This window comes from Nematolebias whitei, chromosome 18 (assembly GCF_014905685.2).
Source record: "Nematolebias whitei isolate Nwh7 chromosome 18, NemWhi1, whole genome shotgun sequence".
Lineage (NCBI taxonomy): Eukaryota > Metazoa > Chordata > Actinopteri > Cyprinodontiformes > Rivulidae > Nematolebias > Nematolebias whitei.
This window is the reverse complement of record NC_056515.1, coordinates 16,191,504-16,217,366: the sequence shown is the minus strand read 5'-3', so window position 1 is coordinate 16,217,366 and position 25,863 is coordinate 16,191,504. Positions and strand designations below refer to the sequence as shown.

Genomic DNA, 25,863 nt, shown 5'->3' with positions numbered 1-25,863 from the left:
CAGACCTGGAAGACCCAAACGTATTGTGAAGGTCTGCTGGGAACATATGGCAGAGTCTCCCGTGAGATGGAGCTTTAACTCCCACCTCCGGGAGAGCTACGAACACGTTCCGGGGGAGGCGGGGGACATTGAGACCGAGTGGGCCATTTGCCGTGCTTCTATTGTCGAGGTGGCTTATCGGAGCTGTGGCCGCAAGGTTGTCGGTGCCTATCGCAGCGGTAACCCTTGAACCCGGTGGTGGACACTGGCGGTGAGGGATACTGTCAGGCTGAAGAAGGAGTCCTATCAGGCTTTTTTGGCCTGTGGGACCCCGGAAGCAGCTGATGGGTACCGGCAATCCAAGCGGCATGTGGCTTGGGTGGTCACTGAGGCAAAAACCCAAGCGTGGGAAGAGTTTGGAGAGGCCATGGAGAATGACTTCTGTATGGCTTCGAGGCGATTCTGGTCCAACCATCTGGCGTCTCGGGGGGGAAAGTGGTATGCCAACCACATTATTTATAGTGGAGGTGGTGTGCTGCTGACCTCAACTCGGGATGTGGTGGGTCGGTGGTTAGAATACTTCGAAGACCTCCTCAATCCCACTGGCGCGTCTTCCACTGAGGAAGCAGAGCTTGGGGACTTTGGGTTGGCCTCTCCAATCTCTGGTGCTGAGGTCACCGAGGTGGTTAAAAAACTCCTCAGTGGCAGGGCCCCAGGGGTGGATGAGAATTGCGCTGAGTTCCTTAAGGCTCTGGATATTGGCTTACGCGACTCTGCAATATTGCGCGGACATCGGGGGCAGTTCCCTTGGATCAGCAGACTGGGGTCATGGTCCCCCTATTCAAAAAGGGGGACCATAGACTGTGTTCCAACTACAAGAGGATCACACTCTTAAGCCTCCCTGGTAAGGTCTATTCAGGGGTTCTGGAGAGGAATAGGATAGGAGGGTCGGATGGTCGATCCTCGGATTCAGGAGGAGCAGTGCGGTTTTTGTCCTGGTCGTGGAACACTGGACCAGCTCTATACCCTCAGCAGGGTCCTGGAGGGTGCATGGGAGTTTGCTCAACCAGTCTACACGTGCTTTGTAGACTTGGAGGAGGCATTCGGCCATGTCCCTCAGGAAGCCCTGTGGGGGGTACTCCGGGAGTATGGAGTACCAGGCCCTTTGATATGGGCTGTTAGGTCCCTGTACGACCGGTGTCAGAGCTTGGTTCACATTGCCGGCAGTAAGATGGGCTTGTTCCCAGTGAGAGTTAGACTCCGCCAAGGTTGTTCTTTGTCACGATTCTGTTAATAACTTTTATGGACAGAATTTCTAGGTGCAACCAAGGTGTTGAGTGGCTCTGTTTTGGTGACTTTAGAATCCCCTCTCTGTTTTTTGCAGATGATGTGGTCCTATTGGCTTTATCAAGTCGTGATCTACAGCTTTTGCTAGAGCGGTTTGCAGTCAAGTGTAACGTGGCCGGGATGAGGATCAGTTCCTCCAAGTCCAAGGAAATGGACTTGGAGGAACTGGTCTTGAGCCAGAAAAGGGTAGAGAGCCCTCTCCGGGTCGGGGAGGAGGTCCTGCCTCAGGTGGAGGAGTTCAAGTATCTCAGGGTCTTGTTCATGAATGAGGGAAAAATTGAGCGTGAGATCGATAGGCAGATAGATGCAGCATCGGCAGTTAAGCGGGTGCTGTACCGGTCTGTTGTGGAAAAGAGAGAGCTGAGTCAAAAGGCAAAGCTCTCAATTTACCGGTCGATCTACGTTACTACCCTCATCTATGGCCATGAGCTCTGGGATGTGACCGAAAGAACAAGATCACGAATACAGGCGGCCAAAATTAGTTTTCTCTGTAGGGTGTCTGGGCTCTCCCTTAGAGATAGGGTGAGAAGCTCAGTCATTCGGAAGGGACTCAGAGTAGAGCCATTACTTCTCCACATCGAGAGGAGCCAGTTGAGGTGGCTCGGGCATCTGGTTAGGATCCCTCCCGGACACCTCCCTGGTGAGGTGTTCTGGGCATGTCCCACCGGGAGGAGACCCAGGACACGCTGGAGGGACTATGTTTCTCGGCTGGCCTGGGAACATCTTGGGATTCTCCCGGAGGAGCTCGCCCAAGTGGCTGGGGAGAGGGAAGTCTGGGGCTCCCTACTTAAGCTGCTACCCCCACGACCCGACCACGGATAAGCAGAAGAAAATGGATGGATGGATTAAATGAGACACACCTTTGCTATAATGTCGAGTAAACAAATAATTGTTGTTAAGTGTTAATCTTGTTAAATTCTTGTTAAAGTCCTCCCGTGCACACTCCCATGGCCACCATTTGGCAGCCAATCAATTGTTGGTGAAACGCCGCCCCACATTTCCGGGTTGTCAGCGGTGACGCATAATAGATACGACTTATACGGTGGTATGAAGTGTACGACGAAAAGTGTAGTAATCTCAGAGCAAATAAAAGCAAAATACATAAATCTAAGTTAATTAAAATAGTTACATTTATTTCCTATAAAATAATAATTTCACAAACCATAAACAGGTTTTATCTTAAAACAACAGAATAAAATATTGAAGGCCAGACGTATAAAAAGAACTTCAAAGCCAACTTTTAAAATTCTATTGCTTTTATTGAGTCATTTCATCTAATATTCATAGTGCCTTACATATTTTTTTAAAAAGTCTGTTATAGAAATCAAAGTATGACATCCTCCTCCTTGAATCGCCACCTTATCGTGGTGGAGGAGTTTGTGCGCCTGAATGACCCTAGGAGCTATGCTGTCGGGGCAATTATAATTGCCCCTTGTAGGGTCTCCCAAGGCAGATTGGTCCTAGGTGACAGGCTAGACAAAGAGCGATTCAGAAGACTTTTATGGACAAAACAAATCAAGGAACTCAGTGTCCCTTGCCTGGACATGAGTTATTGGGGCCCCACCCTGGAGCCAGGCCTTGGGGAGGGGCTCGTTGGCGAGCGCCTGGTGACCGGGTCTCTGCCCATGGGGCCAGAGCGGGCTCAGCCCGAAGGAGCAGCATGGGTTTGCCTTCCTGTGGACCCACCACCTGCAGGAAGGGCCATAAAAGTCGAGTGTATGATGTTATGGGCAGTGGCTGAAAGCAGGGACCTTGGCGCTCTGACCCTGGCTTACCAAAGCTAGCTCTTGGGACATGGAATGTAACCTCTCTGGCAGGGAAGGAGCCTGAGCTTGTGCACGAGGTGGAGAGGTACCGACTAGATATAGTTGGGCTCACCTTGATGCACAGCATGGGCTCTGGAACTGATCTCCTTAAGAGGGGTTGGACCTTATTCCACTCTGGAGTTGCCCATGGTGAGAGGCGTCGAGCTGGTGTGGGTCTACTTGTAACCCCCGACTTGGTGCCTGTGTGTTGGAGTTTTCTCCGGTAGATGAGAGGGGGGCTTCCCTTTGCCTTCAGGTTGGGGGACGGGCTCTGACTGTTGTTTGTGCTTACGAACTGTAGTTCAGAGTATCCAGCCTTCTTGGAGTCCTTGGCAGGGGTGCTAGAAGGTGCGCCAGCTGGGGCCTTCTTTATTCTACTGGGGGACTTCAATGCCCATGTGGGTAATGACAGTGTGACCTGGAGGGGCATGATTGGGAGGAACGGTCTCTCTGATCTGAACCCGAGCAGTGTTCTGTTGTTGGACTTCTGTGCTAGTAATAGTTTGTCCATCACAAACACCATGTTCAAACATAAGGGTGTCCATAAGTGCACTTGGCACCAAGATGCCCTAGGTCATATATCAATGATTGACTTTATAGTCATGTCATCTGACTTGCGGCCATTTGTTTTGGACACTCGGGTAAAGAAAAGAGCTAAGCTGTCAACTGATCACCACCTTGTAGTGAGTTGGATCAGATGGTGGGGGAAGATGCCGGAAAGACCCGGGTAGACCCAAACGTGTAGTGAGGGTTTGCTGGGAACGCCTGGCAGAAGAACCAGTCAGAGAGATCTTCAACTCATACCTCCAGGAGAGCTTTAATCGCATCCCAGTTGATGTGGGGGACATTGAGTCTGAGTGGGCCATGTTCCGCACCTCGCTTGTTGAGGTAGCTGCCTTGAGCTGTGGCTGCAAGGTTGTCAGTGCTCCTTGCGGTGGTCATCCACGAACTCGGTGGTGGACACCCTGAGTTAGGGAGGCTGTCAAGCTGAAGAAGGAGTCCTATTGGGCCTTGTTGGCCAGTGGGACTCTGGAGGCAGCTGAGGAGTATTGGAGGGCCAAGTGGTGTGCAGCCTTGGCTGTTGCTGAGGCAAAAGCTCAGATATGGGAGGAGTTTGGTGAGACATTGTATAGAGACTTTCGGTCGGCTCCAAGGAGATTCTGGCAAACCATCTGCCGGCTGAGGAACAAAAAACAGCACTTTACTAACACTGTGCTCAGTGAAAGTGGGGTGCTGTTGACCTCAACTAGTGATGTCGTCGGGAGGTGGAAGGAATATTTCTTGGACCTTCTCAATCCCACCAGCACGTCTTCCATGAAGGAAGCTGAGTCAGGGGACTTTGGGGTTGATACGTCCACAACCATGGCTGAGGTCGCCGAGGTAGTTAAAAAACTCCGAGGTGGCAGGGCTCCGGGAGTGGATGAGATTTGCCCTGATTTCCTTAAGGCTTTGGATGTTGTGGGGTTGTCTTGGCTGACACGCCTTTGCAATGTCGTGCGGACATCGGGGGCAGTGCCACTGGACTGGCAGACTGGGGTGGTGGTTCCCCTCTTCAAAAAGGGGGACCGGAGGGTGTGCTCCAATTATAGGGGCATCACTCTCCTTAGCCTCCCTGGTAAGGTCTATTCAGGGGTACTGGAGAAGCGAGTCCGATCGTTGGTCGAGTTGGGATTGGAGGCCTGTTGTTATGGGCTGTTCAGTCCCTATACAAGTGGTGCGAGAGTTTGGTTCGCATTGCTGGCAGTAAGTCGGACCCCCTTCAGGGTGGGAGTTGGACTCCGCCAGAGCTGCTCGTTGTCATCGATTCTGTTCATAACTTTTATGGACAGAATTTCTTGGTGCAGCCAGCTGACGGAGGGTTTCCGGTTCAGTGGCCTCAGGATTCCTTCTCTGCTCTTTGCAGATGATGTGGTCCTGTTGACACCATTGTGCCGTGATCTCCAGCTCTCACTGGAGCAGTTCGCAGCCGAGTGTGAAGTGGCTGGGATGAGAATCGGCACCTCCATATCTGAGGCCATGGTCCTCAACCAGAAAAGGGTGGATTGCTCTCTTCAGGTCGAGGGTGAGGTTCTGCCTAAAGTGGAGGAGTTCAAGTACCTCGGGGTTTTGTTCATGAGTGAGGGAAGAATGGAGCATGAGATTGACAGATGGATTGGTGCAGCATCTGCAGTATTGCGAACTCTGTACCGGTCCCTTGTGGTGAAGAGAGAGCTGAGCTGTAAGCTGTTATTGGTCAGTCTAGATTCCTACCCTAACCTATGATCATGAGCTCTGGGTAGAGACCGAAAGAATGAGATCGCAGATACAGGTGGTTGAAAAGAGTTTTCTCCGCAGGGTAGCTGTACTCTCCCTTAGCGATAGGGTGAGAAGTTCAGTTATTCGGGAGAGACTTGGAATAGAACCACTACTCCGCCACGTCGAGAGAAGCCAGTTGAGGTGGTTCGGGCGTCTGGTAAGGATGCCCCCTGGGCACCTCCCTAGAGAGGTGGTTCGGGCATGTCCAACTGGGTGGAGACCCTGGGGAAGACCCAGATACGCTAGAGAGACTATGTCTCTCGATTGGCCTGGGAACGCCTTGGAGTCCTCCCAGAAGAGGTGGAAGAGGTGGCTGTGGAAAGAGATGTCTGGGCCTCCCTGCTCAAGCTACTGCCCCGTGACCCGACCTCGGAATAAGTGGAAGCTAATGGATGGATGAATGAAAGTATGACATAACTCCATGTCATTTTCTCTTATGATAATCTTTTATAATTATGTCTGTTTGTGTGGATATTGATCAACTCCATTTGGAGCAGATAAAGCAAAGGTTTCCAACTGTCTCTATTCACTGTTTCACACCTTGAGTTTCCGCCTGGCGTTAAACTTCTTCAGGCACTCGACCGTCTCCTGTCTGTGCATCATGGAGGCCACAGTCGAGCGTTGCTGTGGGCAGACAAAAAAAAAGAGAGCTGCTGAAAATAAAACATCACAGAAAGGCAGTGACAGGTTTATGTGGGCATGTTGGACAGAGTCCACTTTGAACAACATTTTGTTGATTCTGAGGCTCCTGATGTAACAGCTTTACTGGGAAATATCCAGATTTACTGGATTTTATTTGTGCAGGAGATGGTGTGGAGCAGAGCCAGCTGAATGGATACAGATACACTTGTCTGCATGAGCTCTCTGATTTATTTTAAAAGTCCATGATCTTTGATGACCTTCCACAACCAACAGCAACTCAGGCAAAAACAAAAGTAAGTCCTATAGTGCAGTTTATATTAATGTTGGGGATTCACTCAGTGATTAGTCAAAGAGGAAGTGAAGAAGTGTTTCCTGTGCTGGATGATACTTACACAGACCCATGGGTGCTTCAGAGCCTCCTGGGCAGTGATTCTCTTGGCAGGGTTAATAGTCAACATCTGGTTGATCAGATTTTTGGCCTCTGGAGTCACCGTGTCCCACTCTGGGGAGGGAAACTAAACCCCACCCGTGCATGCCCACACATACGTTAAAGATGTAAGCAGCAAAGTGTCTGACTTGAAGTGACAGAAAAGTAGAGGAGCTCACATCGTACGCTCCAGCCTTGATCTGCTGGTAGAGCTTATGCTGGTCTTCATCCCAGAATGGAGGGTACCCAACCAGCAGGATGTAAAGGATGACACCTGCACACAAAGGCACGAGCTATCGGTGAGCGACAAGCAGGAGAGCGAGGAGGTGGAGGCAGCGACAAACAAAAAGCTCACCACATGCCCAGATGTCCACGGGTTTACCGTACGCCTCCTTTCTCAGCACCTCTGGAGACAAGTAGCCGGGAGTTCCTGCAAAACCTGCAGACAAGAACAAACCGAGCAGGACTTGGTTTTTGTTCTGCAGCTGTTTTTCACGCAAGGAGAACTTTATCAGAGTTGAGCTACAGTGAAGCCTTCATCATTTTCTATATTTCTTCATAAATATGACCTAAAACATGAACAGATGTTTTCACAAGTTCTAAAAGTAAATAAAGAGAATCCAGTTAAATAAATGAGACAAAATTATTATTATACTTGATCATTTATTTATAGATTGATTGAGGAAAATGATTTTGACTTCAAGCACCACTGTATGTGTACATCTCTTGTTTTGGTGCTGGAAACAATTTTCAACATTAATCTAAAAGGCAGCCTTCTTGATTTACTGCTCCATCTATGGACCTGCTGTCATAAAACAGAGATCAGGACTAAATGAAGACAACCTCAAACACATTGAGCTTCCTCCACAGGTTGTCTCTGCGTCAGACCGAGGGACAGAAGTGTCCATGTGGCTCCAACCAAATTCCAGATGGATACTTTACATTCACATTTACATTGAGCATTTACATTCTAATTCATTCATAACGGTCTTCTTCTTCTTTTTCATTCTGCTTTTCCTTCTTCAGGAGTCGCCACAGCGAGTCATCCTCTTCCATCTCTGTCCTCTGCATCCTCTGTCCTCACTCTGTCCTCTGCATCCTCTGTCCTCACTCTGTCCTCACTCTGTCCTCTGCATCCTCTGTCCTCACTTTGTCCTCTGCATCCTCTGTCCTCACTCTGTCCTCTGCGTCCTCTGTCCTCACTTTCTCCTCTGCATCCTCTGTCCTCACTCTGTCCTCTGCATCCTCTGTCCTCACTTTCTCCTCTGCATCCTCTGTCCTCACTCTGTCTTCTGCATCCTCTGTCCTCACTTTGTCCTCTGCATCTTCTGTCCTCACTTTCTCCTCTGCGTCCTCTGTCCTCACTTTCTCCTCTGCATCCTCTGTCCTCACTCTGTCCTCTGCGTCCTCTGTCCTCACTTTCTCCTCTGCATCCTCTGTCCTCACTCTGTCCTCTGCATCCTCTGTCCTCACTTTGACCTCTGCATCTTCTGTCCTCACTTTCTCCTCTGCGTCCTCTGTCCTCACTCTGTCCTCTGCATACTCTGTCCTCACTCTGTCCTCTGCATACTCTGTCCTGACTTTGTCCTCTACATCCTCTGTCCTGACTTTGTCCTCTGCATCCTCTGTCCTCACTCTGTCCTCTGCATCCTCTGTCCTCACTCTGTCCTCTGCGTCCTCTGTCCTCTCTCCAGCTACCTCCATGTCGTCTCTAACTACAATTCATCCAAACCTCTCTGTACCAGTTTATTTCATGTGTTTCAGTTGCACGTCTCAGTCTGAACAGTGTCATCATCCTGTCAACCTGCTCTGCATCATAAATTATTTGCACAGTTTTTATTTGACAAGAACTTTGAACTACATCACAACTTGCCCATTAACTTGTTGTGCTTCTTCAACATCTATAATCTTTTTATACTTCACATCATTTTGTTGCTTTTTCCAGTTTTCTGACTATTCAGCTGCAAAAACAATCTCAACAGTTTTCAAATAAATAAATAAATCATGAATCTAATAATTTATAATTACATTTGCTCAATGATCTTGGCTTCACGCTCAGAGATAATCAGTTCCTTCAGGTCTTAATCAGTTTCCTCCACCCACACCAGGCTGCACCTCATTTTCTGTGTCAGTGTAATCAATGCAAACTTTGCTCTCGTTACCACAAATAATAAAATAAGGTTCCAAATGTTGTCTTGTGTGCCTCGGTGCTGCGGGAATTTGTTTAAGTTCGGGTGGGAATCTGAATGGACTTTAACCAGAGAAGCACGTCTGAGTGAGTTTGAAGCATGTTAAATCGAACATGTGACAGATTCTTCAGATGAATCCTGTTAATAAACGAGTTTTTTCTTATAGGAGACACATCGGAGCTTCCAACTTCCTGTTTTCACAAAAAACTAAGGAAAGATTACAACAAGTTTTCACTACGTCTTATTTTGTAGAGAAAATACTTCTTGCATAATTTATTTTACGTGTTTTACGACTAATTTGAGATAATTACGTCCCAAATTTCCTATAGAAAAATAACTTCCTCTATAGACACGGTTGCACATAGCTACAGTTTCTTTATAGATCTTTGCTCCGACTCTTTTTCAAAAATAAGAGTGTAAATTTGAAGCACTCGTCTCCGTCAGTCTGTGCCATTTTAACTATAATTCAGCTGAAATCATTTACCTCTGCTTATAAACATTATTGTTTGTATGTGTTGCTCTGAAATACACTATTGCTAATGACTCATTAGACTAAAGACAACGAAACGCTTAAATCATAACTGGTCCAGATCTGCCTAGCCTAATTTCAAAAGTGAACCTCCATAGATGTTTAAATTTATTTATTTATTTATCCATCTATTTATTTATTTAAAAGAAACAAAAACAAAACAAATTCATCAAAACAGAAAAAAAAAAAAACAGTGAATGAAAAGGGTGCAGGAAGAAGAAGAAAATTCTTATATCTGCCTCATATTTAAAAAAATATAAAATAACTACAAACAAACACCAGCTTACGCTTGAACAATCTCCAAAGAGAAAACAAAAAATATTAGACACCCTTGACTTGGCATCGTACCTCCCCAACAATTTTAACTTAATCATCTTTTTAAACATATTAATTGTTTTAGAAATGTTTATGGTGATGTCGAGGCAATTCCACATCCTATTCCCTGAATTACAACGCAGCTCCTTCAGACCAGTTCTAAATGGAGGTTTTACAAACTTTTTCATTCCCTTTAAGTTATAACAACTCTCTTTTTAAATAACTTTTAATTGAATATTTGGGGGTAATATTTCTTATGAGCTTTATAAATACTATATTCAACCAAATCATATAATTTTAATAATTTCATCTGATGAAATAATATATTTGATGGGTGACCATAGCACTTCCTACTAATAATTCTTATAGCTCTTTTTTGTAAAACAGAAAATCTGCCTTTTTATTTTGCAATTTTGCAAAAAAAGAAAAGGACATGTGGACATCTAGGACATGTGAACATCTAGGACATGTGGACATCTAGGACATGTGAACATCTGGAACATGTGGACATATAGGACATGTGCTTCATTGCCAATTACAGCAAGGTCAATGCCCTGCTGGAGGACAGAAGAAGTGCTACAAAGACCAGCTGAAGACAGCTAAAGGTGCAAAGATGGGAGCCGGGCTGCATGGCTGCTGGACACAACAGAGATTAGACGGGACTGAAGTGCTCAAGGATGGGACAGCTAGGAGACGAGGAAACAGTGTGGGTGACACCTCTAAAACTTTGAATTATTCAGCCACCAGAGAGCTCACTGCTGTATGGAGAGCTGTGTGTGTGTGTGTGTGTGTGTGTGTGTGTGTGTGTGTGTGTGTGTGTGTGTGTGTGTGTGTGTGTGTGTGTGTGTTTAACTTACCAAACCAAGCCTGCTGTTCTCCTTGAACTTCGATGGCCAGTCCAAAGTCAGCCAGTTTGACGGCTGCATTCTTACACTTACTGGCCAGCAGCAGGTTCTCCGGCTGCAGGTGGAACACACAGTCGGGTCAGCTCTGTTAGCTCGTTAGGTTCCAGTCAGTCTGCTAGACTGGACCTGATCCAGGTGGTCTACTGGGGTTAATAAAACTGAAGCAACAACAGAAGAAGACTGCGTGGTTTTCTGAAGACAGGAGGAAGTTGACATGTTTTAGTGGCAAACTGAAACACTTTCATCATTTCTATCAGGTTTGCACCTGCACCTCTCTGTCAGTGTCATGTCTGACTCGTGTGTGTGTGCGAGAGCACGAACGTGCACACGAGACGAGCGTGGTCTAGGCAGCAAGCAGGCTGCAGCGGTTCAGTTAACGACCGTCCGTCTGAGAACCTCTTGTTCCAGAGTCCATTCTGACACCTGAGGTCAGCCTCTGCACACGTAAAGGAGCTGTGTTACCATGGCAACAGATTTACAATTCATGCAGTTTTAATCTGTCAGCCGGATGGATGTTATTATTTAATCAAGCCAACATTGAGTCATTTTAATTCTTTTTGCATCTTAACGTGGTGTTTTATGCGCTTGTTTTTGTCAGTGGTTGTGTTGTGTAATTATTTACTCCGTTATATCTGCTTTACATTTTAGGCTCATTTCTAATACATTTGTGGTTGTTTTTGTTCTTTGACGTCACTTTCTGAAAGTTTTACTCAGTTGTTCAGTTCCTCTTGTTTTCTTTTTTCTGAATTAATGTTTATGCCTTTGCAAACATTTATAACCTCGTTGTGATACTTGTTTATCTTCTGTGGTTGCATCATTTATTTTATATAAACTTATAGCTCAGCTCTGAAAGCAGTTTTGCACTTTTTCACAAAGACAGCGTTGAGTGGAGACCTACAGCTGATTCATTTCTGGACTCAACCTAATTCAAGATGGCGATCACAGCACAGCAAATTTAGCAAATCAGGCAAAACAATGCTCTAAATTAATAAATAAAAACAAATAAGTCTGTTTTACACACATTCATAGCATCATTTGACTATAACTCCGTCCCTCCTGTCATAAGATGATCTTATCTCAGTCTGAAACTGGCATGAAAGGAGGCGGGTGATATGCATTCCTTAAAGGAACATTAGGCATAAAATATTTAGCTGCTGTGTAGTTTATCACTTTTATTTGTTGTCTGAAAAGTTTCATGGAGTTAAAACTCTGGTCCAGGACATAAGCACATTTATTCTCTACACAACCATCAGACTGTCGTGATGTGAGTAAAATGTCCTCTGAGTTAGTTTCATGACTCTGTAAGGAGGTCACGGAGCACAGACGTCCAGACGGACCGATACAAGACCAACAACAGCTGTGGATGCAGCACACGCTTATTTAAAGCAGCACCCAGATATTCTGATCCACTTACACACGTACACACTGACAGATGGGCCCGCTCCGCCGTTTTTAACTTGAGGTCGGATGTTATGTAAAGGTCATGGATGTTTTCACTCACTAATGTTGAATTAATATAGAACCATGTGTGTGAAGTCAAGAGAGTCTTTGTGTCGACTCAGAGAGGAGTCTGATAACTGATAACTGATAATTGATAACTGATAACTTCTGACGCCTTCAACAACTGTGAGCTGTGAAGCAGAGGTTGTCTTGACCTCGTCTCTGTCTGATAATGGGTTTGTAAGCTTTAACTCTTGGACCGGAGCGACATGTAACATCTTTTATGCCTGTGTGTTAACTCTGCCCCCCTTGCAAGGAGTAAACTGGTTGAAAAATCTTCTTGGATCCATTTCTGTGTGGATTATTTGATTAAGGAAATGATGATAGGATAATTAAATTACCCAGCAGGATGGATACAGCTCGTGTGTTTGCAACAGTCACAGATGTAACAGACTGACAACTATAGAGCGGCGTTCATCACGTCACACAGAAACATCTGCATGTGTTCCAGCTGCAGGACAAACATCCTGTCTCCCTCTGCTGGTTCGATCAAAAACTCTGTCAGCAAAGATCAATAAACTTTAACAGCTGCAAGAAGAATCATTCTATATGGTAAGAAGTTGTTACAGTCCAGCAACATATATAAGAAGGAAAATATTTATTGCTTTAATGTCAGAGATCAAACTCAGATTGACTAATCTAAATTAATTACAAGGCAAATACGTAAATCACTGAGTCAAATGGTTAAAGAGATTAAAGGAACAAAAATCTCATATTTTAGATTTGCTAAGTCAAAATTATAGTGAAACTTTGAGATAAAAACTGAAATTATCTGTTCATTTCAGATTCAAGGTTATGATTATGAAAGATAAGGAGGCCCAAGGGCCATTTAACAAACTTACTGTTTATTGACTTATTGTGGGCTAATACTGAATAGCTGTGACAGCCATCTTGAATTTAAGTGACTCCATAGTTAATTAGTTGTACGTCCAGTTCTGAAAGCTTCAATGAAATCTGTTCAGTGGATACTTTGCTAACAATTCAGACAAACACACATAAAAATAAATGCGTGGGTTAAAACTGTCTAGTAGAATGTCAAAACCAAGTACATATTTTACTTATTCTGCTACAATTAAACACACTGAACCTAATAAAACCTTCAACAAGTGATTATTTAGTTATTAACTTTTGGAGAGAACCCAATCAAAGAAGATGGCTGCCATCGCGGATATATTTCAGCTATAAATAAATGGTTATAATAAAGTCATTTATTCAGATATTGAGATAAATGTTGGTGTAGCTGAGAGTCATCTCATCTTATAAGATCTTACAAGAGTTTGCACAGAATGTCATTTACATTATTTAAATCATTTCAGTACCACTTTACAATAAGGCTCCCCTTAAAGATGGCTAATAAATAGTTTGTAGATATGTTATTAATTCCTCTATAAACACTGTATGAATCATTAATAAGTGCTTATTATGCATTCATTAAGGATGACAGAGAGACAAAACTGACCCGTTTTTTTGGCCTAATAATGAGCCAAATCTGCCACTTGTATATTTCATCTAGAGTTGTTATATTAAACATTTCAGACTAACTTACTACCTTGTAAGCACAATAAGCATTTGTAAACCTATTTTTTTAGCATATACAGGAGCTGGTCATAAAATTAGAATATCATGGAAAAGTTGATTTATTTCAGTAATTCCATTCAAAAAGTGAAACTTGTATATTATATTCATTCATTACATACAGACTGATATATTTCAAATGTTTATTTATTTTAATGTTGATGATTATGACTGACAACTAATGAAAACCCCAAATTCAGGATCTCAGAAAATTAGAATATTGTAAAACCAAAAGGTTCAATATTGAAGACACCTGGTGCCACAGTCTAATCAGTTAATTAACTCAAAACACCTGCAAAGGCCTTTAAATGGTCCCAGTCTAGTTCTGTAGGCTACACAATCATGGAGAAGACTCCTGATTTGACAGTTGTCCAAAAGATGACCACTGACACGTTGCACAAGGAGGGCAAGACACAAAAGGTCATTGCTAAAGAGGCTGGCTGTTCATAGAGCTCTGTGTCCAAGCACATTAATAGAGAGGCAAAGGGAAGGAAAAGATGTGGTAGAAAAAAGTGTACAAGCAATAGGGATAACTGCACCCTGGAGATGATTGTGAAACAAAACCCATTCCAAAATGTGGGGGAGATTCACAAAGAGTGGGCTGCAGCTGGAGTCAGTGCTTCAAGAACCACCACGCACAGACGTATGCAAGACAAGGGTTTCAGCTATCACATTCCTTGTGTCAAGTCACTCTTGAACTTTGTATACTATATATAGTATATAACTTGAATATTGTACTTTATCATTGCATTTTAAGTATCTACAACTAATATTATATCCTAAAAAAATGATGTTTACAAATGCTTATTGTGCTTACAAGGTAGTAAGTTAATCTGAAATGTTTAATATAACAACACTAGATGAAATATACAGGTGGCAGAGTTGGCTCACTATTTGGCAAGAAACTGGTCAGTTTTGTCTCTCTGTCACCCTTAATTAACACATAATAAACAATTATTAATGATTTATAAAGTGTTTATAGAGGACTTAATAATGTATCTATAAACTATTTATTAGCATCTATAAGGTGAGCCTTATTGTAAAGTGGTATCATTTCTCAACATGATATTTTTAGTTTAAAACTTAAAAGCAGCTGGGTTGTGCATTCTTTCAGGAAATGGAAAGGTGAATTTTTGCAGTTTTATCCGTCTTCTCCTGTACATGGCTCTTAAATAACTAAAATCCAGCCACAAATCTTTTAATGCATTGTTTTCTTTAATTAACTTATATTTAGAAAGCCACTTGTCCATCACAGAAGAGTTAACAAAAAAGAACGATGGGATGTTTGTGGTCGTTGGAGCAGCTGTTTGTATTAAATCTATCTAATCTGTGTGGATGAACAGTTCCAAAGGTGTGGGAAGGATCAGATATCCTCCGCTACAAAGTGTGTGCCCCCCTCCACCCCCACCCCCACCCCCCAATCTCAGCTCGTCTAAAGAAACTGCAGCAGCTCTGTCTGTTCCTTCAGAGGAACTCAATAAACCTTCACTTGAGAAATCATCCCAGGTCTTCAGCCTCCTCTGTTGGGACAGCCTTTAATTCGGCTCTGTGGAAAATGTTCCTCAAAGTTTTAATTCAAGGAGGATATAATCTGTGGCACAAATCATAAATGATATATCATAAAATTACCAAAAACAAAGTATGGATTCTTACATTTATTGTAATCTCATTTTATTTCAGACAGAATAAATGTAAGACTTCGTGCTTTATTTTTTTTGCATTTATTGCCACATTTTAAAAATATATTTGGGAAGTCGATGCTGCCTCTGGCCAAAGCTAACATAACGTTAGCATTCATTAAGTGAATGCATATCGCCCGCCGCCTTTTACGTCAGTATTTTAGACTAAGATTGCCTGACGTCGAATACGATGGAGCTGTTTCGGTTATCCATGAAAATAACATTCTGTGAAGTTTTATTCCCAGATTATCTGCTGGAGATAACTCAGTTACTACAAATAAAAATGTAGCTCAATATCAAAAACATTCATTGATTTGCAGCGATTATTTTGTTGTCAAATTTTCAGTAGCCTAGGTAGCCATCTTGAATTGGATTGATTCTAAAACCTAATCAGTTGCACATTTAATGACTACTTTCTGAAAGTTTAATTAAAACCTTTCCAGTGGTTCAGTAGATATTTTGTTAACAGACAAACAGGGTTGATTCCAATAATTAATGTTAAACTTTAGGGCAAAAATCTCACAGAATGAGTAGCACTTGCAGTATATGTTCAGGAGGACTTTCAGCTGCAACCAGAGCAAATTTTAGCAGATTATTTGGAAAATTACCTAAATCACAGTTATGTCTGTAGTTTTTAGATCAGCTGGTTCTTGCGGCCATATTGAGTTTAATTGTTTCCAAACGTTACCCAGTTATAGAGGTCAATCCAATTATAAATCCCTGAAGTAGTTATTAAAATTTATCCAATGGTTTATAAGATATTTTGCTAAAAGACACGAGCTGACTGCAAATAGTTAATGGCAAAATTAAAAAAACAGATTTTGTGCAAGTGCTGTTAGTACTCAGAATATGTGTTGGACATCAGCCTTAGTTACTGCCATATAAAACTTTAGATCAATTATTATAAAATTCATTAAGTTTTAGTCCTTTTTGTGTTCTTTAAGGTTAATTGGCTGGGGCGGCCATCTTTAGGCAGATTGTCTCCAAAGGTTAATCAGAAATGAAGTCAGTGATTCCTTTTTGGGCCTTTTATTAAAAATTGTCCTGTGGTTCATGAGATATTTTGTTAACAGCATCTGTTAATGGTATAGTCTGTCTGTGGTGAGTGATGATGGAGTTTTTATCCATATGGTTATTTCAGCGCCTGATGAGTGACTCACTTATCGGTCAATGCTGCTTTGTACCAAAATGTGAACTACTTGTAGAAACGACTAGTTTAAAACGTCTTTTTACCGTAAACTTTTAATTTTTTTTATGCTGCAGGACTAAAATGTTGGAATAGATTTAAATTCAAGACACAACATCTTCTGGATTTATTCCCACTTTGTGAACTGGCTGTTGTCCTGCTTATAACACCAGGCACACCAGTAAACCTTTAGAGAAACTCAGGAATATAAAAATTGATGTTTCTGGTTTAAAACTCTTTCTTAGCTGCAGGTGTGACGTCGCCTAACTGGGATGTCGAGGTGTAAGAACACACTTGGGTCAACCTCAGCATTACTGTTGAAACCTGAAAACTGGAAACATCCAGTAAGACGTATTTTCACCTGATAGTCTTTTGAGAACAGAGTTAGTCAAACAATCACTCATGCCATACAATAAAGTGCATGCACACCTTGATTTAATTATTTGGACACAAACTTCATGCACGTCAACAAGCCAAGCTTGAGATAAGTGCACAGTCATACTGGCCTTCATAACCACAACACTTACCAGCTGTCACCTCTAGAACAACAGTCTAACAATGTACAGTATATAACAAGGATGGAAAAAGAAGAACATCTGCAGACTTTTAGTCAAACTTGGTGCAAAAGTCTAGTTTGACAAATATGAAGGTGTACACCACAATCTAATAGTTCACACTGAGTTTTGTCATCAGCTTCACAATTTGTGGCAAAACGTAGCACTTAATACACAAAGCAAGTGGCTTATGTATCAATAAAGTTTTATTAAATTTGCAGATTATTTGTGCATTTTCTTTTGTTGAAAGATTTGTGCATATTTGTGTACCCACATTTCACAGAAGTGCAAAAAGATAGGATGCAGCTAGAACTCAAGCACAAAGTAATTTTCTCTTGGGATGCTGGAGCAAACGCAGCTTTTGAAAACAGTACTCATTTCTGAACTAGAGCATTGCATTAAGAATGTAATAGACTTGGAATGCTTTAAGCCTTTTAGTCTTGAACTTTTGTGAGCTTTAAGCCCTACCAAAAAGACCTTAATCACATGACTCGTCATCATCTCCTCATCTCCAGTTCCCCTTAACTGTGGGGTTCCGCAAGGATCTATTCTTGGTCCAGTTCTGTTCTCCTTATACAGTTTATTTATACTTAACTTATATATATAAGCCTGGTTCAATTTAAAAAAGAAAAAAACTACTTCCTTCCATTGTACGCAGATGACATCCAGACTTATCTGCCCCTCAAGAAGAAAACTATATCCCCCCTGAACACTTCGTTAGGGAGGGTGACTTGAAATCATACATGGCACTCAACTTTTTTAACATAAAATAATTACATTAATATAATCATTTTTCTTTTATCTAACCAGGACCTACAGTTGTAATCTCAGACTTTTATAAACTTTTAGAAAATCCTTTTAAAAAATATCTGGGTGTTGTACGTTTTTATTTATTTATTTATTTATTTATTTAAATAAACAGATACTGAAAGTGCAGATGTCAAATGTAATGAAGAAAGTTGATCAATCTGATGAACATGGTGATTACTGGCTCTGTTGGAACCAGCAGGTGACTTCTGGCATTTCTCATGTCTCAGTTGCACATTTATGTTGTCAGCCAGTATAATATTAAACTTTTATCACTCATATAAGTTGTTTCAGATTCCTAGCAGATAATGTTTTTGCCATCCAGTGAACAAATTAACTCCTCTCTTGGTGCTAATTATCACTTCAAGCTGTGCTAGAATGAATGATGGAAAATGAACACACCCAACCATTCTTAAGTGTTTTATGGCAGAAAAGTGTTTGACAAAACCTAGCTTGTTGATATTCTTAAACAATTTATTACAAAAAAAAAAAGTCAAGCAGAACACCACCATCTGTCATCAGTCTTGTTCTAACTCAAAGACTGTATCAGAGCGGAGCACGACCTAGTCTGAACCGTGAACAAATATTCAGTATTCAGTATCCTGAATTACTTTTGTTTCACTAATATTTTAAGAGTATTGTTTCACTAATGTTTCAGCTGCGTGAAGAGCAAAACCATTTTCTACCACCCTCAGGTGAGAAGACGAAACAGATTTCATCAGTAATATCTTGTGACAAATACATGTTTCTGGCATTGGACATGTTTTCGCCATACAGGCATAGTTTTCAAAGAAGTAGAAATAGGCAGGGGGTGAAGGGGTTTTGTCAAGTTTACAGAAAAGTTGCAGGGATTGGGTAAAATTTCAAAACTGAGCAACATTTTCAGGGATTGTTTACATCAATAGTTGCATCATTGCAATGTCCTGGAAGGACAAAACAAATAAGAAATGTTATTTTCTTGTCTAAACGATTTGCCCCAAAAATGATCTTAATCTGTTAGTTAATAATTCCTTTATTATTTTGATTTAAATAACTCAAATTATTTTCATATTAAACTGTAAAATATCCATGAGGAAGGCGCCAAGAGATTAACTTTCATCTTTAATGAGTATTATTAAGAAGTTGGTCTGAATGTTCCTGTAAAGTGCCCTGAGACAACTTTGTTGCGATTTGGCGTTATATACATAAACTGAATTGAAAAAAAATTGAATTGAATTGAATCCATTGTTAAGTTTTGCCCTAAACTGTGAATATAATCATGACATTGAACCAATGTAACTATTTTGGTGTCTACACACTAGAAATTCCCTCTTTATCTAAAAAACACCGTTGTCTCTTCTCAGTCCATTAAAGCTGAGATCCAAAGTGCAGATGCTGAACTTATTTGTGTGTATAATTGACACATTTTTTTCTGTACCCAAACAGACGCACACTGACACACACACAGCCCCGCAGGTGACTCACCTTAAGGTCTCGATGTACCACTCCCATCTGATGGCAGTGGAGCACAGCCTCCAGGATCTGCTGGATGCAATGACTGCATGCAAACAGCAGGGGGAGGAGGTTAGTCTGTACACAGCCACATTCATGCAGAGGCAGCAGAACGCCCTTATACAGCAGTCCCTCGTTTATCGCGGGATCCTACCATGAAGACCCGTGATAAGTGAAAAGCCACGAAGTAGGAATAGTAGTACAAGTGGTAGTTTATATTAGTGTATATATATATATATATATATAATGTTTCTAAAGTGTAAACGCTCTTAAAGAGCACCCTCCCTCCTCTGCTCTCAGCCAACTGCAAGAGCTCTTGGCCACGCCCACTTCTCCGCTCTGCATGGAGAACAGTTGATCAGCTGCAGGAGGAAGTTTATCCTGCAGTATGGCGTTAACCTTCCTGTTGAACCTCCGGTTTCCTTTGGAGTGTGTGTGTGTGTGGGGGGGAGCTCTTTCTGCTCCACGGCTGAAGTAATTCAGGACTTCAGGGTACTTCTGTTGTGGTTCACAGCGGTGTAGTGCAGTGAATGAAGAGACAGTTGAAGGTTTGTGGGAAAGCTGTAGCATATATTATCCACTCTGTCACATACAAATGTCACTGACTGCTCCATATCGCCTGATATTTTCTCTAAAAGAACTCTGTTCTTAGACTACTACTTATTCAGCCCCGCTACTGAAACAACACACTTGCTGTCTGCTGGCATATAGTGGTGCTAGTGCAACAATGGACTGCACAAAGGTGCAGGAGGACGCTTTTTTCTGCAGCTCTGCACAAATGTGCAGCAGGTGCTAAATAATTTAAAATAATTAATTTTAAATAAATAAAAAACATGACGATCGTGCGACTCATCCATCAATCAGACAAATGTGTGTCATGTTCACTCTTATTTTGAAAAACCGCGAAAGAGCGAGTCCACAATAAACGAACTGCGAAGTAGCGAGGGACTACTGTATTACCTCTCTAACACACACGCACACACACACACACACGCACACACACTCACTGTGAGAATGACCACTTTGCAAGAAAACACTTGTCTGTGAGCTATAAAGAGGGAAAAAAGGCAGGTTGACTTTTTTAATTTCCCAGAAGGGTCCAAACACGAGTCAAACAGTGTAGGAGTGATCTGCAGCTCCGTGTGGGAGAAACCGTCTCACCTCCACAGTTTCCTGAGTAATTTATTCACAAACAGCAGCAACATCATATTGAGGGAAAGCTTCAGCGAGCGCCTAAAACAATGCAGCTCTCCTCTTATTTAACTGACCTTCACCTCGTTTCGAACATTTCTTACAACTCACACTCTCATTCAGGGGCTCTGGCAGTCTTGTACGCAGGGACGCACTGAAAATGAACGTTTTCCTTTGAGACCATGTAAAATAGTGCACCAAGCAAAACCTGAATACAAGCAGAGTCACAAGGACGCAGACAGAGAGGCAGACAGCAGGCACAGGCAACTGGTTTGAAACCACAGGCATATTTCAAAGAACAATACAGGACACAAGCATGTAAAGTAACACAACAGAATGAGACACGCACACACACACACACCTTGAGGTCCCTGTGCACTATGTCATGTTGGTGTGTGTGTGACACACTGTCTAGAATCTGATGGATACAGTGACTGTGGAGACAAAACAGCAGGGTGAGGATAAAGGAGGCAGCACGGTAAGGAAAGACAGCAAGGAGACAAGGAGACAAGGAGACAGGTGTGATTGGAGGAGCGATGTCAGGAGCAGGACATGTAATGTATGGTAAATACTGAAGTACGGTCACTTTAAGAGATGAGTGCGCAAAGGATTCACAGATGACGATGGACTGGAAAGCGTTAATTAAAGTTAAAATAAATTTCTGTTATTAGTGAGCTATTTGATTTATGAAAATTGTTTGTGAAGGAAAAAAACATACATTGAAAAACAACAACTAATTTACTGTAGTTATATAGATATCCTCTTTTAAGGAGGGGAGATGTAATGTATGGTAAATACTGAAGTACGGTCACTTTAAGAGATGAGTTTGCAAAGGATTCTGGGTACTACAGTACTGTTGTTTGAACGTACGAGTAAAATAAAGACGCTTGAGTATGAGAAGCTGCATCATCCTTTATGTCACATAAGTAAAGTGTGGACATTACAGGACGAGGTCAGGACAATCTTTTATGATTGTCTATTGTTGTCATCACTCTTTGTTAAAATCAAGACTCTCATGTAAATGAGTCATTGAGGCTCAATAGGACTAACCTGTATAAATCAGAATCAGAATAAACTTTATTGGCATTGCACTGAGATACAACGCGAACATGTACGTACAGTCGTCCGAAAGATGGGCGGAGTGCACGAAGCTGCAACTATAGAAAGCGCTGCCTTTTCTTATTCTTGTTCAGAATAATATTTTTGAGATAGGAAAAGGGGTAGAAACATGAGGGTAGATAGTGGCAATACAAAAAAAGATCTTTCACATCTTGTCTATCATGACACGATTTGTGACAATTAAAACATGATTACATTTGCATTTGACATCGAGGTGTTGAGATTTGTCCATGAGCGTTTTTTTAGATCAGCCACAGTTTCTGAAGATGTTGTTCCAGCCAGCAGTTCTGATAACACAGAAAGTTCTCGGGGGGAGGGGGGGGGGGGTGCGATAGATGAAGCTTTTGTCCTTGGGTACTCATGTCCCAGGAGAAATTTGATAGTCGGGCTGTCTCCGAGGCCGTCGGGGAGTCAGATTCAGATAAGCTTGATTTTTGTTTTTTCTTCAGGCAGACATATTTTTTTCCAGCCTTGAGTCCATCTGGGCGTTCTGGTTCCAAAAAAGCCTAATTGTGGGATTCCATTCCACTGATCCATGCTATGAGTCTCCTTCAAGGTCGAACCCACAACGCTGACGAGTCCCAGAAGTCGCAGGTTGTCTGCGATTCTCATAAATCGCTTCCACCTTACGGTTAAGCTCATAAACCAGATGATTTAAAGTTCCTACTGCACGGACCAGACCTTCACACTGACTCAGAAGCTTTTCCATGGCTGAAACTGCTGCCGCCGTCTTCTTCAAAAGTCGATAAAACAGAGCCCCGCCGATGTCAAAAAGCAGAGTCCCTGCTATCATAATTCCAAATATGTAAACGTCTTCAACATCCTCCTGAGACAGAACTGAGAGACACATCATCTGCCACACTCCCCACAAATCCATGACGTACCCCACAGCGTGAGTCTCAGCTGGACATGCCGGTTCTCCAGGACCTTGTCGCTTTGATGAAAAAATCTTATCAATAGAGTTGAACGCCCACAATACCAAATCCATAATTTTCTTAATTTATGTTCGGGAGATGAGACCCAGACACACAGAGAGCAGAGCAGGAGGAAGGAAAAACGGGGGAGGAAAGACAGAAGCTGCCACCTCGATCAGAGCCAGAGAGGAAAAAATAAAAATAAATTAATTCATAAAATTAAATTAAAAAAGGTTAAATAAAAAAATAGAACAGTTAAAGCATGTTTCCTAATACTTGGCTTTTTTTCTGATCAGGTTTACACTTTATACAATTTGTCTTCGTCCTGTTCTGACAAAACACATCTCTAAAAACTAATCAAATCTTTTCTAAAATGGAAACTACAAACGATTTTGGCAACTTCTACAGAAGCACTGAGCTATTTGTTGACTGTGCAAATAACATTTTCTATTTTTTTAATTATGAACAAAGAAGAAAAGATCAGCAATACATCCTGATGCATGCTCAATAATCCACGTAGAAAAATCTAAAAAAAGTTAAGTCTCGTCCTCTGGACCAGAGTGTTTTTTTGTTTTGTTTTTTGTTTGTTTGTTTTGTTTTTTGAATGTCCAGAGGACCAGACTTAACTTTTTTTTAGATCAGCAATACAGTTTCCATAAACTTTTGGCAATCTACACTTTGAAGGACACTTCTGAGAAACAACACTAAAGTCAGTACTTGTTTTATGTTGCATCACTTGAAACTCTTTTCCTACTTGATGTGTTTTCATCAACAGAAGGAAGAATATTCATTGGAACTTTGGAGTTTACATGTTGGTAAGACTTTGTCACCACCACACTGCTAACAATGACACTTTGTTACCATTATTTTCAAGTTAAGGGGTACATTTCTCTTGGTCCGTCAACACCACAGCCATTACAAAAACTGCCCTGCACTCTTCCACTCCTAAACTGGATAAGAAGAAGAAAGCTAAAGAAAACACTGAAGATGGCATTTCAAGAGCATCCTAACTCACAACTTGACCGCATGGCATGTAACGCTCTTTTTTTAGCAGGGTTTCTGCTTGTTGACACCGTTGGATACCTATGTTATCGGCTACTAAGGAAGACGTCAGCAGCAGTTTCGGCCATGGCAAAGCTGCCGACCTTATGTGAAGGATTAATTTGTGCTTTAAGCTCTCAGACTCAGCTGATTTACAAGCTCAACCGTAAGCTGGAAGCCATTTATGAGAATTGGCCACTTGCGGCTTCTGGAACTCGCTAGCAAGTTGGAATCGATCTTGGAGAAGGCTAATAAGCACGGACCAGCGAAAAGCCCACAAATCTGGCCATTTCGGATCATCGAGAGTACCAGCAGAACTCAAGGCTGACGAAAAAAACACTCTGCCTGAACAAAAACAACTGTAGCTTATCAGACTCTGGCCTCCCCGTTCAACCTTGAATAGGCCAACTTATCAAATTGCTTCTGGGGATGTGTAAACTAAGAAAACTCTGCTCTATCCACCCCTCCCCCCACCCCTTGGGGGGAGGGTACTGTAAGGATGGTGCCCCCTTGTGGCGGGTCCCATCCCTACACTCCCTGGTCCCCCTGTTAAGTGTCTTGATTGTTTCCACCCTCGTGTCGTCCAGGTGTTTGTGATTGCCTCCCTGTGTATTTGTGTATATAAGTCTGTGTCCTTGTGTTTATGATGGTCCTGGCATTGTCTCCTGTTACCTCTTGCCTCCTGAGTTCCTAGTGATTCCCTGTGTATGTAAGTTTGCTGCCCTGTCAGCTATTTTGTGTTCTTTATATTAAAACATTATTATTGTACCTGCCGAGTCGACGTGCTGCCTGCCCCTTTGGGTCTGAACCACACCAGTTTGTGACACCAGTCAGTCTAACATGCATGTTTTTGGTCTGTGGGAGGAAACTGGAGTACCCGGAGAAAACCCACGCATGCACGGAGCGAACATGCAAACTCCACCCAGAAAGGTCAAAAGGTGAACTGAGAGGGTTTTGGTTGTTGTGAGATGACAGCACTAACCACTGCACCACATCCATATCATCCATTTTGCAGAAAAAATCTTTAGCTGTTCACATCCTTCTCTGGTCCATGTCCTGCCACTGTCACAGAGACACCATGAAGGACACCCCCCACCCCACCCCACACCCCCACCCCCACCCCATACCCCCACCCCATTGACAGCTGCCACCATCATCAGACTGAGGGAGCCATCTCTTCCTTCAACAAGTTGCCAATCATTATGGCATCTCAACATTTCTGTTCTCATGTTTCCACTTGTGTGATAAAGTCTTTTTGTGCACAGATGATGAGCAGCGTTCATTCTAAGCTCTGTGTCAACTACAATTAAAGCTTTCCATCTTGAATAATCAAAGCTTATTCAATCCATGCTCCTGATTTTTTTTTTCATCAAATTATTTGCTTTAACTTCAAGGCAAATCTTATGAGGCCACATGTGTTGAGCAGTCAGAACCAAATGGTTTTGAACATGAAACACATACATGTGTGCAGCAAACAGCATTCTGCCAGCTTTTTAAAAATAAATCTACTGTGGCCATATTGCTAACGTAACTGAAGGTGCTAACATAGTTTAAAAATTACATTTTCTTTCAGGATCCTCTTTTTATCATTTGGCATGTGAGCTAGCAGCTTCACACATATCCTCCCACTCTCAGAAATATTGTAACATATGACAACCACACAAATATGTCTTGATTTGATGTTATAATTATATAATCAGTAAACGTGTTACATAAGCATTTGTCAGGTGAAACTGAGCTGATGACAAATGAATCAGAGACATCATTACTGATGCAGGATCATTTTCCTCCAGTATGAAACATTTATACTTGTTTTTCCTGCTTGCTCTCGGTGGAAGGCAGACACATCCTCTGCTCCGTCCCTCGCCCGTTCCTGCTTTGCTCTTTGTCTTGTGAACCTTTTTCAGAGTCCCTTTTGTTGCATACCTTCTGATTTGTAACAATGGATTTGATCAGCTGGTCTCTCAACGGAATTGATCCATTTTTTTACAACAGGTAGTCAGGGTGAAGGAGAACCATCTCACCTGGACGGAAACATAATTGGATCTACGATAACTGGATTTTACTGTATGGAGTTGGTGGAAATCTGGATTGTAAACACATTTGAACAAATAAACATCAGCAGCTGTTTAAAGCTTCCTGGAATGTGGAGAATGTGCCGAGCTTGGCAACACTCAAGACTTTGTGCGAACTATATGCAGTGCTGTATCAGATCTTTCCTGGCAGTGTCCATGAATGATTGGAAGGAAGAAATCTTGGAGGAGTTGTAAGTTCGACTTGGCGTTGGAAATCAAATTCAACTGTTTGGAGTCGCCATGAGAGAATGTACTAGCGAGACTGTTAATGCAGACATGGAAATCTATGAGTTCAGCC

At 42.2% G+C, this 25,863-nt stretch overlaps 1 protein-coding gene across 1 annotated transcript in view; it reads right to left on the bottom strand.

Moving 5' to 3' along the window:
- Window positions 1-5,960: 5,960 nt before the first annotated feature.
- LOC119425070 (calcium/calmodulin-dependent protein kinase type II subunit beta) overlaps window positions 5,961-25,863 on the bottom strand; it is a 44,029-nt gene continuing 24,126 nt past the window's right edge. The window contains exons 6-11 of the mRNA XM_037692594.1: window positions 19,199-19,271; window positions 10,386-10,488; window positions 6,851-6,934; window positions 6,675-6,769; window positions 6,461-6,583; window positions 5,961-6,050 (exon numbers count right to left, since the gene is read on the bottom strand). Coding sequence (XP_037548522.1) covers window positions 5,961-6,050; window positions 6,461-6,583; window positions 6,675-6,769; window positions 6,851-6,934; window positions 10,386-10,488; window positions 19,199-19,271 — 568 coding nt within the window. The remainder of the gene's footprint in view (window positions 6,051-6,460; window positions 6,584-6,674; window positions 6,770-6,850; window positions 6,935-10,385; window positions 10,489-19,198; window positions 19,272-25,863) is intronic.